Here is a 13,746-nt window from a genome sequence, read left to right on the forward strand (position 1 = left end):
TTGTGATCAGACAAAAATGAACATGATCCAGTGTCACAAGAAATAAAATACACTCAACTGTGTCCAGTGAGGTCCACAGTCTACAAGGAATAACCTTCCTTGAAATGTTCTTCACAAATAGATAGGAAAGGCTGCTTAGACACACAGTGAAGGAGTTTCTAGTCAATGGAGAGAAATAAGTTGTCTCAACTGAGGTGTTTTGAGATACTTTTCCTAACGACAAGCTAAGGTCCCGGAGGAGCTGCCTCCAAAATCTCCAGCACAACGTGGGAACACAACAGCTATCCCAGGGCATCTCAGGCAGCAGCAGCCTATGTGGTCAAATGCATCAAGCCCCAAAAGGAGATTCTAGTCATAAGCTGAAATCTTCTCCAAAAATAACTCAATGTGGTAATTGACAAAAAAAATCCTCTTTTCAGAAACTTCAAACATTTTTACCATTGCTGAATATTTTTTTTCTTTCTTAATAATTGGCAGCACCATCTTTACGCACTACAGTAACCACGGCTATGAAGCATGGCAGGGACCAGGGTCTCAGGCACATTTGTTCTTTTCTGGTGTATCATCTCTACCTTAAGCACCGCAGACCGAGAAACCTTGCTGAGGACTTTGAAAAACAAAGAGCCTGCTTTGGTGCCTCGAGGAAGGCTGTATCCTCTCCCCATATGGTCCTACATCCTGCTTCTACAAAAAGAGCAACTCACAGTAGAAAGCAGTTTTGGGGCTCACCAAAGCATGTCAGCCTGTGGCCACGCTTTGTGCTCTTTCATTCCACGTGACTTTGATCCTGTCTTTCAAAAATGCCAAACCCCAAAGCAACCCTCACACCCCAGCTTCCTGCACACGTCTGCCCAGTGCAGAGACCTGTCAGTGCCGGGATGCAGAAGTGACCTCTCCAGGGCCCCCTTTTTAGATATATCACAGCCTTTGGCAACATCTGGAGATGTTCCTGAAGAATTTATCAGCAAGTTTTTGGAAAATACTTGGGGTGAAGGGAGGTGAGGTGAGGGGAAATCTGTCTGCTCTCTCCCTGGCTCTGCCATCTCCATGGCGGTGAGCTACTGAGCCCCCTGATGACACAAGCTAAGGTCACAGTGGGATGTGCTGCATCACAGGGAGGTCTCCATGGTGCCGCAGCAGTGCCCTCACTTCCCTGTGAGGCCCAGGAGCTGCTGGGCACTGCTCACACACTGCTCTCCTCTTCCCTTTGGAGCTGCTCAGTGGCAAGGTGGGGGGACAGGAGGCACTGGGCTGCCTTGGGGCCCCTCGCTGAAAGGCAGAAGAGCAGCTTGAAGAGGAGTTTTGGGGGACGAGATGCAAAGAGCATCCTTTTTCCCTGGATGGACAGAAGCGCTGAGGGCAAGGCAAAAGCAAGTGGCAGGAAGGGCAAGGCAAGAGCAGCTGGGGAATCTTCTTGGGCGTCTCAAATGACCCTGGATGCCTACGACAACTAAAGCTCATCTCACTAGGAAGCTGAGACATCTGAAGATCCCAATGTTAAAAACAGCTATTGTGGTTCAGTGCAGACACTTGATTTAATGACATGGAAAGAGGCCTACAGGGCCATTTCAGATGCTTGGGGTGTCCAGGAGAACCACATGTTCCTACTAGATACAGCATGGGACCTACAGGAAAACTACGTCCCTTCAGAGTGGTTGCTGGGCCAGTGTCCCAGGGCATCTCAGGTTTCCTGCCTGTGCCCAAACAAATGAATCCCACCACTGTCTTTAGACAGTCTGCACTGTCTGCATCCAAGCATGCTTCATAAATGGGAAAGGCACATCACAGCAAGGTCTCTGCTCTAGTTGCTACACTCTCCAATCCTTCTAGCTCTCCTCCCCTTCAATGTCCTCTCACCCCCCAATAGGATAAGAACAGGGACTGGGCTAATGGTGTCCTCAGGGTGGCTGGATCATAAGCTGCCCAGGCCCAGGGCCTTCTTCAGTTGCACCCTGCCCTGCCTGGAGATTGGTTCACCTCTGTCACAGACCCCAAGGTGCTGCAGAGGCAGCTCAGGCAGCCAACCCCTCTCCTGCCATTCCTGCACAGCCCAGCTCTGTTTCTCCCTGGCCTTGGGCCCTGCAGGGTTTGCTTTCTTTGTGGCAACCTCCTTTCACCATTACACTGCCACCTGCTATCCATGCCAGCATGTCACCACTTGCAATCAAAGCCTTTGCATACATGAGGTCCTTGGTAACATGCTTCCTGTGACAAATCTTTGGTCGGCACCACAGCTGAGGTGCTGAAGCCAACACATATGCAAACACATGCAGCCTGGGGTGCAGGCAGGAGCAACTGGAGATGCACAAGCTGTCGCAGGAGTGCCACATGGTTGGAAGAGCTGAGATGTGGTGGGATCACTCCCATGATGGAGTCCTTCAATGGCAGGGTGCAAGTTCTTCACGAGAGACCACCAGGGAAAATCAGGAGGGGCACGTCCTATATGTGAAGGGGCATCTTGGATGTATGGAGCTGTTCCATGGGATGGACCAAGAGAGGCAGCTCTGAAGGGCAGAGGAGCTCAGGAAAGACAGCAGGTCATTAAGGACAGCACCCGTCAAGCACAGGAATCCTCTATATGAACAGTTTGTAAAATCTGTAGACATCTCTGGACCCCAGCATGGCTAAACAGGGAACTCCCACGGGAGCTCCAGAGTAATAAGGCAGCCTGTGGAAAGGGGAAGAAGGGAGAGGCTGCAAAGGAGGAATTTGGAAACATTGTCCAGCAAAGTAGGGATGGTGTTAAGGAAGCCAAAGCTCCTCTGGGCTACAGACGCTTGCAGCGGATGTGAAGGACAGGAAGAAAAGCTGCTACTGCTTCAGTGACAGTAAAAGAATAAACAAGGACAATGTGGGCTCACTGCTGAAAGGGGAAGGGACTGTTGTAAAGTGGATGTAGACAAGTCTGGGCAAGTCAAGTCCTTCTGGCTTCAGCCTTCCCCAACAAGGTCTCCTGAGCTGTTGTGCCTAGAGTCAGGAGTCCTGAGGAGAAAAACAACCCGCAGTACCCAAGTCTCTAGAACTCAACCCATATAAGTCTATGGGACTGGATGGCTGGCATCCATGGACATGGACAGAGCTGGCTGCAGTGACAGCAAGGCTGCTCTCTGTCATCTTGGAACGGTTGTGGAGATCAGGGGAGGTCCCAGTTGAACTCCCTGAGTAGACTAAGGTCTAAGGACGTTTACCAGCAGAGAGCAGCTGCTAGCAAGTGTCCTGCCATGTCTGGATAGAAAAGATGTGTTTTTCTGCCCTCCTTTGTTTTTTATTCAGAGAAGTATTTGCATCCGCTGTTAACCTGTTTACCGTGTGGACCAAGAGGTTTGCAGAGGTAGAAAGTGCTGCTGAACAGCTACTGTTGTCCAATGTAAATACAAAGGCTTTTTTAGCCAACCCCACCCTCTCCCCCCGCAACATGTTGACCACTGCTCCTGCAAGAGATGAGAAGACGGTGCCAGATCTGCAGAATCGGCTTTGAAAATAGCTCAAGCACACCATCCAAAGGAGGAACTGCAAAAGCGACTCATGGTGCGGCAGTTTCACAGTCTGTCTATACCAGTAAATTCTAATTCTCTAAGACTATAATTCTCACCTCAGCCTCTGCACTGGTGGAAGACCCCTTGGATGATGACCTCTTCATCTAGGTGGGAAAAGGCCTGTTTTCTTTTTCTAACTGCAGGTCATTTGTAAAATCTCAGTAGTAGTTAGTCACAGGAGCAGTCACATTTTCCAACCTCCTCTCCTTCCATCACAGCTCCTACTGAGTCTTGTTGAGGCAGACTGCAACAGGGCCTGCTAGAGAGTTTTGACTGGGGCCTAAAATCTGTAACGCCTTGCAAGCAGTCTACCATGCAAGCACAAATGCAGAGAGCCAAAAAGATATGCACGAAATGCTCTTTATATACAGACACATATTGCTGCAGGAGGAACACACACAAGCTTTTTATTCAGCCATATGCCACACGGTTACAATTGTCTCGAGCATGTCAAGGGAGGAGAATTTAGACGGTTGATTCCCATCCTGACTTTTAGTATGGATTGTCTCGCACATGCTCCATGATCGTCTTCAGACCCAGCCAGGTCTCCTCTGCAGTTGGGATGATTTGGCTGGCTGGCAGAAGGAAACCGTAATTACCTGTGTCTCGCAGCTCAAGGGCAAAAGAGTATTTGATGCCGTAATCGTAGCTCCAGTCAATGCTGCCTCCACTGGCTTGGTCTGAAACAGAAAGGGAGAAAGAGCCACAAGGGATGAACGGAGGGTCGATCTGGGAATGGAGGGTTGGTCTGGGTTATGCTTCCATGCAGCACTCTCAGCAACCATAGCCAATTTGTGCTGATATGCTTGGAATTTCTCACAATCAGGCCATACCCAAGTATGTGAAAGCATTCTTGGTTTGAGGCATATGGCATTGAGATGATGCTATCCTGAAGAGAGCTCTACCATGGTAATATTTGTGAGGGACAAGTATTAGGCTTTCACGTGAACACTCAGCTGGCAACATCTGACTGGTGGTGTCACTCCGCTGAAACAACACTACTTCCAAGAAGGACCAGGTGGGTCAGAGAACTTGGGGGGAGACCAGAGCATGGCATGTTTCCCCGGGATAGCCCATAAAGCTCAGAATGGCGAAATACTCACAGATAGTACAGCAAATGCTCCCCACTTTATAGGTGGTGCCATACAGGGAATGGGTGGAACTGGCAGCAGCTTGCCCCAAGGTATCCTGGGGAGCAGAGGATGAAGGAAGAGTCAGAAAGTAGCCATGCTTAGTGACACTAAATATTCAGATTTCACCATCCTGAACCCTATTTAGGGAAGTCTCCAAACTGGTTTGCAACCTACTTTCACTCCGCCCAAAACCAGCTGTGCCAAATGAATGAATTTCTTCATTACTGGATACTAGTGACAGCAATCATACCTTCCACAATATTTTGAGGAGGTGATATTACAGGCAAATTAACATAAAAGCTTCCATATCAAATCACCTGGTGTTTTATCTCACTCACTGTCTTCTCACTAGAAGGTTCAGAAGATGCAAGAAAACCCCAAGGCAGTCAGAGATCTTCCAATACTTAGTGGTCAGCTTTGTGCTCACTTCAGCTCTGTAATGTGTGGTTGCAGGAAAAACACAGCCAGACTCTTCTTGGAGGTGTACGGCAAAAGGACAAGGGGCAACAAACAAAATGCCCCACAGGAAATTCCACAGAGATATTAGGAAAAAGAAAATGCCCATGAGCATGGAAAACTTCAGAATGGGCCCAAAGAAACTGTGGAATCTATGTCTCCAGCAACATTCAAAACTCAGACGGACAAGGCTCTAAGCAGCCTCATCTAACTTTGAAGCTGCCACTGACTTCAAAGCTGGCTTGCTTTGAGCAGAGAGTTGGACCAGAAGCCTCCAGGCCTAAATCGTCCTATGATGGTATGATTCATATCCCCTCAAAGATATCAGTACTGACATTTCAGCTAAAGAAGGAAATGTGGAGCAGCCTCAGAGTGAGTGAACAGGGCTGACAATGGGTGGCAATGGCATGTGTTTGTATATGACCCAGACTTCTCTTTTAAAGGCATTGCATTGCAACAGCTCCCATTCGCTCCCATGGATGGTTACCATTATGATAGGATGGCTGAATTCAGTCCATTTATCCTGCTATCTCACTATAATACTCAAGTATGGAAAGCCAGCTGGAAGGACAGAGGAAGACAGAGTTGAGTCAATGTGTCTCACCAGCTCCTCATAGTCTGCTGGTTCAGTGCATTTATAGCCATAGGGATACATCAAGAGCTGAGAGTAACTGTGGAGGGTGAGGAAGGCCAGGATCTTTCCATGATTCTTAATAAAATCTACAATAGATTTTACTTCCACCTCCGAGCTGGCACTGGGCCCATGGTAAGAGTCAGAGCAGGGATTACTGCTGGCTCCAGGACCTGTTGGTACAAAAGGAGAGCAAAGTAAGAACTAGTGTTCAGGGAACGACAAAGCAGACCAACACAAAGTTGTGCAATTCCTAACAACAGGTCTTCAGCAAAGCCTGGAGTATGGATGCTGAAGAGACTTATTGCTAGAAGGTATAGGTTACTTCTCTCATCTTCAGCTCTTTGGCAACTAGTCAGTAAGAAATCATCTTTACAAAAGGCAGCTACTATTCTATTTGACCATTTGCTTTCTGAATCCCTTATGTTAAGGAAATTGCTGTTCCCATGTAACAGGATCCAGAAGTGTGAAGGGGAACCTTCTTCTTAGTGACAGCCAGAATCCAGAAACTTTGTTCCTACCTCCAAAACCTGCATCCCAGTTCCTGTTTGGATCAATTCCAACACACAGACTGCCTTGAATCTTGGAGCGTGTCTTCCGCCACATGCGATTCTAAAACAAAGCAACACTGTGGCTTTGCAAAGGAACAAAGCTCAGGGCTTGCATTACACCTACCACCCAGAAATGGTTACTGTTCACTAGGAAGGAAAAGGAGCAAGCCTAGGATCACTTCTGATGGGCTAACTGCCAAGATGCACCAGTGGAAACAATCAACGGGCTGGTGAACTTACAGTGAAGAAAGATGGATTAGACAAGCAACCAGTGTCTTTGGCTGCCTGACTCTTTTGCATTTCCTTGTTACAACATTAACAAATGGACTTTTGCAACCGACTTCCCTCACATTTATTGTTGGCTTGGAAGAGCATGACAGCTTTCTAAATCAGCTTAGAGGCAGTGTGCTTACTCACTTTGGTATGAGTGAATTCATATCCATCAGGGTTTGTGACTGCCAGCAGGAAAACGTCCATTTTTTCCAGCAGAGAGGTGATGGATGCATCACTGCCATAGTCGGAAGCAATCTAAGCAGAGATAAAGGATGGCACACCATGATGATCAGCGTATTACCTTCCCTCACGTTTACACTCCTTGTTAAACCTGGGGCTTGGAGAGAGCAACGAATCTGTTCTACTATTTTATGCAGAAGGCAGGAATTTAATGGAAGAGGGCAACAAAATTTTCTCCTGCAAGTCCCTGAGAACGCACCAAAGCTAGCACTAGGATTGAGATGAATTGGCCCAGTTGGAGAATCTATAATTATGCTGCACTTCTCTGGTGGCTTACTCATTTTCAGTGGAATTTAAATGATCATCTGAATAGAGCTGGGATTTTTTAGAACTTTTGTGAAAGGTAACCACACAGCGCTCCTCTGCATCTGCAGACTGAAGTAGCAAACTAACAATAATTTTCTCAAACTAATCTTAATTTTTTGAAAGTCCTCAGTCACTCATAAAGCTATCAGCCCTGGAGTCCTCAACAATTCCACCTGGACTATTACATTTTGCCTACCTAAACTCTTCCCTGCTGTTGTAATATTTCAGTTCTGTGTCTAAATAGTTGCCATATTCTGCCTGGAGTCAGCTGCATTTTAAGACAGGTGAAGCAGAGGCAGCAGACCTGGTTAAGTACATACAGGTGCAGTAGATATACTTTGAAATAGTCAGTGGCATTCCCAAGACAAAAGAAAATCAATCCCTGCTGAAGTGACCTTTTTAGCTATCCATATTGCGCTTGCTTGGGTAACCCACTCTCGGGAATGGATACCAGCGTCAATCCAGATTGCAGAACGGTTGGTTCCTCCAGTGCTGAACTGTAAAATAAAACAGAAACTGTAAAACAGAAACTTGTAAAACTCTTACTGACACTTCTTACTCAAACATCCCATATAGACTGGGATGCTTGGGACTCAATTGTACCATATCTATAATATAATACAATCTATAATAATTGTATAGCAGTATATGTGTGTATATATATATTCATACATATATATATATGTACGTATACACACATATATATTTACACACAGACATACACTCTTTAATATGTTATATACACAGGAACCATACCTTGAGCACATACAAAGGCTGCTTTTCATAGGATTCCCCAATCTTTAGCTTACTGACAATGCTGCTATGCTCATATGCAAGATTATCCAGTTCTTCATAAATCTAAAATTAAAAGTCAGGATGACACTTATATTCCATCTGTGTATCATGCTGCCCAGAACAATTGTAGGATCTGATGAATTCTGTAGGATCTGGTGAAATCCACTTTGTCCCCCTCTGCCTGTATTTGTACGGCCTCTCCAAAGCCCCAGCTCACCCTATGTTAGTGTGGTCAGCGCTATTTCCCAGCTTCTCAGATGCAGGGAGAAATACCGCCATATCTTCAAGATCCACTTATTCCAAGAACAAGTTCAAAATACACTTAAAGAACTTCCTGATAGTAAAAATACCTTATCCTCTGCTCTGCTTGATGGCTGCAGCTTTCCTGTATTTCTCTATTTCAAGATTTATTTATTTCTCACTCTCCTCTGAAGTATCTCTGAAGGGTCAGAAGGAAGTATTTTGATAGAGCTCTGTCCAAAATTTTAAGAAAAAGTGTGATCAACATTGGCCTGTTGCAACACTCTGTGATGGAGAGTGTTGTCCCACTATGCTGACCTCAAAAAAAATCCATTTAAAAACAAAACCCTGTACCAGAAGAAGCCAGAAAGGAATTTTAGGTTCTAGTATAGGATTTGATAGAAAAGATAGTGAAAAAAAGCCAGAAATAAGAATCACCTTCCCCAAAAGTTGGATTCAAGTTACTTACCGAAGCTAAAGAATGGTAACTTCCATAGTTGAAAGTGCTGCTGCTGTGCTCCTGTTGTTGACTGTTGGCCATATCCTGCTTTTCTTCATCTAGTATGACCTAGAACAAGCCATTCAAATGTGGAGGAAAGCCTGCTTTCTTGGCAGACTTCTCACCCAATGTTCACCTCAAACAACGAGATGGTGCCGCTGTGTACTGGCTCTGGACACAGTCCCAAGCTTCACACAGCTACGGAGCAAACCGATGTTTCTGCTGGACTTAGCTGTAGCGAAGAAGGCAAGATCACTGGTATTTAAATGGTCAGTATTAAATTTTAAACACTTGTTAAGATGAACAAGATCAGTGTTGGAAAGCTTGAAAAAGGGCAGTGTTTCTGCTAAATTAATTTTTAGATGACGTCTTGGAATTACCACTCATGAAGCAATACTAGATTAGTGCCCAAGAGTGTGATTTTTGCCCTCATGCTGTGTGGTACAGTTCTTTTGCGTTATGATGTCCAGAGCTGCTCATATCCCACCTTACTGAATTACGGATAACTTGCTGCAGTGATTCCCAAATTTCTGACGGCAAAAGATCACACAAAATTTCACTTATCAGAATAGCCCTATGGAATGAATGAGTTTAATAGTGTCACTGTTCAGAATGGTTTCAGAGAGCATCTGCAGAGTGATCTCCACAGCTTCCCAGGGCATCAGTCGTCCACAGACCATCTCTGGGGAAACAGTAACTTAATCCACAGTCTACAAAAGCAAAGGAAGGGAAAGAAGTCCTCATGGAAAGCAGAATATAGAACAGTGCATGGATTAATGAAAGAGGCCAGATCATGAACGGCTATTTGTTTCCACTGGCTATAGAAGCCAATCATATGCCCATAGCATTGTCTACCTGCAGGTCTTCAATCAGGATAGAGTACTCAATGTTGTTGGACTCCAGGAAGACTTTGACGGCTTGGAGGCTGTTAAACGGGACTCGGACATCCACAGGGTGAGCAGGGGTCGAGGGGTTTAACCAGAAATCCAGCTGAAAAGAAGGAAAAGGGATTTGTTTTGAGAAAGCACGCTCTGCAAACAGCTTCCCTGAAGCTCTAGAAACACTAATTTCTCCCAAGTTGTACAACTCCGGCCGCATCGTGCCACGCCATGCTTACAGCACATCCCATTCTTCAGCTTGGCCTCACCACAATCTTGTACCAGCTGGTGTGATCAACTTGGGAAAGAAAAAAAGATCCAGAGGGAGGTTAAAGTCAGCATTTTTACTGACTTCAGAGCTTCAGTTGTATAAGCAGAAGGAGATTTTAGTCTTCTATTATGACTATTTTACTGTCCTCCTTTTTACCAGTCATAGTTTCAAAAAAAGCTCCATTATTAGGTAATGTGAAACACTGCTTTTATTTCTCCATTGGTACAACTTTTAAAATTTTGGTTTATATATTTTTCAAACCAATATTTTTAAAGAAAATTAAAATAAAAATTCTCAGTAATGGCAATAAGAACTCTAATACCTAGAATTTTATAGTGTGCTTTCCTGTTTCAATATGATATAGACTCTAACTAATAAATTCCTCCCACCACTCTTGGAGACAAATACAGAAATATCAGCACCTCCATTTTAAAAACAGGTGTTTTGATATTAAGGTTTAGAGCAGATCAGTTCAAACATGATCGTAAACCCAGCCGAGAGGGAATTTGAATGCAGGCGCTCCTGACTGCCAGGCTGGCGCTAGAACTTACAGATCAAACACCAACTACTGTGACAGCTATTTATTTATGGCAGCTGCCACATTATGTTGGAAACCTTCCCAACATGATGCAAAGTCCTACCCCGATGAACCCATGGTCTGAAGTGTTAACAAATGCCTCGATGGTAATAACATACCTGAAGATGTTCCAGCGTTTCCAAAAGCTGCAATTTTTCAATCTGTTCCTCATTGCTTGCCTTGATTCGGAGAACCTGGTGTCTGCAGTAAATCAATAAGCCTTCAGAAACAGTCTTGAGAAAAGACCTTGTTGAACTAGCTTGCTATTAGGATTATGGATTTGGAGAAAAGTCACTTGTATCGATACAATGAGTATAGACGTCTCTAATGCAATTGACTTAGTGCTACCCAAGAGTTTGACGAACAACCTGCAGATCCAACCTGCTACATGTGCCTCAGATTAACAACTAGCTAAATGGCAGTTCCTAAGGTTTCACTGGAAACAAGACATCAAGTGGCTGAGTTTTTAATTGGTTACAAGGATCGGTCTTGCATCTATTTATTATTTTTGTCAACAACTTGCAAAAACAATTCTGGCTGAGTTTGCATATGTTTGGGGAGTATGATATAAAAAAGAGCAGACACTAAATATGGGATTCATCTCACCTTTCTTTAGTTGTTTAGGCGAAGACTGTCGACTAACTTCCCTCTGTTACCAGAAGCTGACACCATCAGAGGGTGGCTTGTACCATTCCAGACATACGGGTGGAATGAATCACCTTCTGAAAGGACCTCCCTCCACTGGTTACAGAGGTAACCTCAGCGATTAACTTAGACTAGACATTGTACTTTTTAGATCTCTTAAAGACAGATATAGCACATCCAAACACAAGGTGACCCAGGCTGCTTGGTAAAATGGGTGCAAGGAAACAGTACTGTGCAGAGAGGTTGATGAATCTGGCCTTGTTCAGGCTAATGAAGAGGAGGATAAGGGCAGGGTGATCTAGCTGCAGCCTACAACTACTTGAAGGGGAGCTGGAGAAATGACAGAGCCAAGCTCTTCTTGGTAGGGGCAGATGATAACAACAAGGGACAACAGCTCCCAGTTCTGCTCTGAGCAGGAGATTGGACTAAAGAGCTCCAGAGGTCCCTTCCAACCAATGCTTCTATGAAATAACAAAAGGATCTAGGAACAACAAACGTACACAATGGTCATGGGATAGGAGATCCTATTTTGAGGAACCAGCGGGGATTCAGAAGGAAACTTGGGAGCCACGCTGAATAATCAGCTGGAAGCACAGTCTGGGATCAACGCCATGGCGAAAAGCACCAGTGTGATCCTTAGCTGTATTAAGGCTAGGACTTAGCATATTTAGCTCAGTTGTGTTTATTTACTGGTGTGAACGCAATTGCTGAGAAGAGACACTTGATAACACCAGGTTCTTCTGTCTGGCCAGCTGAGGCATAAGATTCTTCTATTGGACCAAGTCAAACAAACAGAAGTACTTTACCATGGCAATAACTTTTCAGTGGATTCTCCAGCACTGTAAGCTTCCATTTCCAGCCTGGATTCTTCTTTTAAGAGATAAGGCTCAGTAACCACCACTACTAGATGTGATGCAGGAATGAGTTCAAGAGAAACCAGTCTATATTATGCTGGAGACCAGAATAATTGATCACAATAGTATCTCCTAGTCTTAACAAGCTCTAGAGTCAATTTAGTAAACTAAATTTATATTTCTTGTTCTTAGTCCTTACATTTTAATATACAGATATTTATTCATTAGAATCTACTGTTCACTCACTATATCCCAGGAAGCGTCTATTAGTTTTGGGGGGATTTTTTATCATCTTCTATTAAGGTTCCTATGTGCTCAGTAAGGCTGTGGGGAAAGAAACCTAAAGGAGATATTTTGTGATGCAACATACAGATAAAAGTTTAGAACATAATGGTTGGAATTAATGATTCTAATTGCTTAGCAAGGCTCTGAAGAGGATTAAATATTTAAAGGGAAATAAGAATCTCCAAAAATAATGAGAAGCTAGTAATCTTTCACTTGAATAATGATCCAAGCCTGAGGTTTGTGAAACTTCAGGACTGAAAGGAACAACATTTATTGAGGCAGAAGCTGTGTACAGAGTCTGACTTTTATTAAAAGTTTAGTTCTAGGATCATGAATCTCCCTGGAGTAGTTCTGCACATAATTTTGAGTGAATTTTCAGGCAAATGTATTAAAAGCAGAAGTGGAAATAAAACTTTATGGAGAGATACCACAGAATCACTCAGGTACATAAAATCACACTCTCTGCAGAAGGAAAACAGCATAAATAGAAGTCTTAGTGGGACTCCCGAATTTCTTTTCTGGCCAATGTTTAAAATCATGTTGAGCATGAAAGCTTCAAATGAGCTTCACTTTTTATCTTTTGGGATTACTCATAACTCAAAACATTCAAAGGTCTGTGAGAAAGAATTTAAACCCTGAATCTCAAACACCAACTCCTGGACTTGCCAGGTTGTCATCTTCTGGCATTTTCTGGACAAGATCTGTTAGGCTGGATATTCAAGCTTTGCAGTGAGGTTCAGATCCAGATCTAGGCTTTGAGGCTGCTCTGTGGCTCTACCAGAAGCTGAAAAAAGCCTTGGGTGAACATGAATTTAAGATGAATTTAACTTTGCAGCTAGACCCATCTCCTTGGAAAACCCAGATCAAGCTAAAGAGGAGGATTCATTCAAATCTTGAAGTATTGAAACCACCAACTTCCTAGTGGCTTAATTATATTGTATGATTTAGTGCAGTATTAAGCCTATGATATTCTTTGGTAGAACTGCTTAGCCAGATTCCCATCACCTCCAAGTGACTGGAGATGCACAAAAGAGCTAAGTTAACACATTTTGGAGACAAGCTAGTTCTGAGAAGAAAAGAATATGCCCCAAACAGATTTTGTAAAGTGAAGGTAATGAAAAAAAGGAGTAACTGAAAAATGTGGTCTTGAAAAGAAAGGTCTTCTACAGAAGTATAACTCGCCCAACAAATGTTTCCAGGCACAAGGCAGCCCCGAAGAGGGCACTGAAGACCAAAATCAGCTTCATTTTTGATGGAGACAGCTGATCAATCTAGCAAAGGCGAATTTATACAGCACTTGTTAGGAAACTCTCCTTCAGATAAAACATATCTGAACTCCATGTGACTGAATTCACACATGTATCAAAGCTTTCAAAGTAATCAACAGATAGGAGGCTGATCTCACCTCAAAATATTTCCACTGACACATTCAGAACTGAAACAGAGGAGCTGCTTTCAAAGCTTTGCCCACAAAGCTCCTTGGCACTGTAGTAAAGTTTTTTTCTAGGTAGAAGAAAATGAGTGTCAAACTGAAGGATGTCCCAATTCTCAGCGGGGTGCAGTGGAGCTCTACCAG

At 44.0% G+C, this 13,746-nt stretch overlaps 1 protein-coding gene across 1 annotated transcript; it reads right to left on the reverse strand.

The window, feature by feature from the left end:
- Positions 1-3,880: 3,880 nt before the first annotated feature.
- LOC112995608 (carboxypeptidase A2-like) lies at positions 3,881-13,456 on the reverse strand. The gene is made up of 11 exons (XM_064503757.1): positions 13,353-13,456; positions 10,506-10,587; positions 9,516-9,650; positions 8,631-8,729; positions 7,883-7,984; positions 7,522-7,623; positions 6,725-6,835; positions 6,278-6,368; positions 5,730-5,929; positions 4,640-4,724; positions 3,881-4,216 (listed from the first exon to the last, which is right to left on the reverse strand). Exons 1-11 carry the CDS (start codon positions 13,415-13,417, stop codon positions 4,029-4,031), a joined length of 1,260 nt encoding a protein of 419 aa, XP_064359827.1. The 5' UTR covers positions 13,418-13,456; the 3' UTR covers positions 3,881-4,028.
- Positions 13,457-13,746: the final 290 nt, after the last annotated feature.

The sequence above is a fragment of the Dromaius novaehollandiae genome, unplaced genomic scaffold (genome assembly GCF_036370855.1).
Source record: "Dromaius novaehollandiae isolate bDroNov1 unplaced genomic scaffold, bDroNov1.hap1 HAP1_SCAFFOLD_56, whole genome shotgun sequence".
Classification (NCBI taxonomy): Eukaryota; Metazoa; Chordata; class Aves; order Casuariiformes; family Dromaiidae; genus Dromaius; species Dromaius novaehollandiae.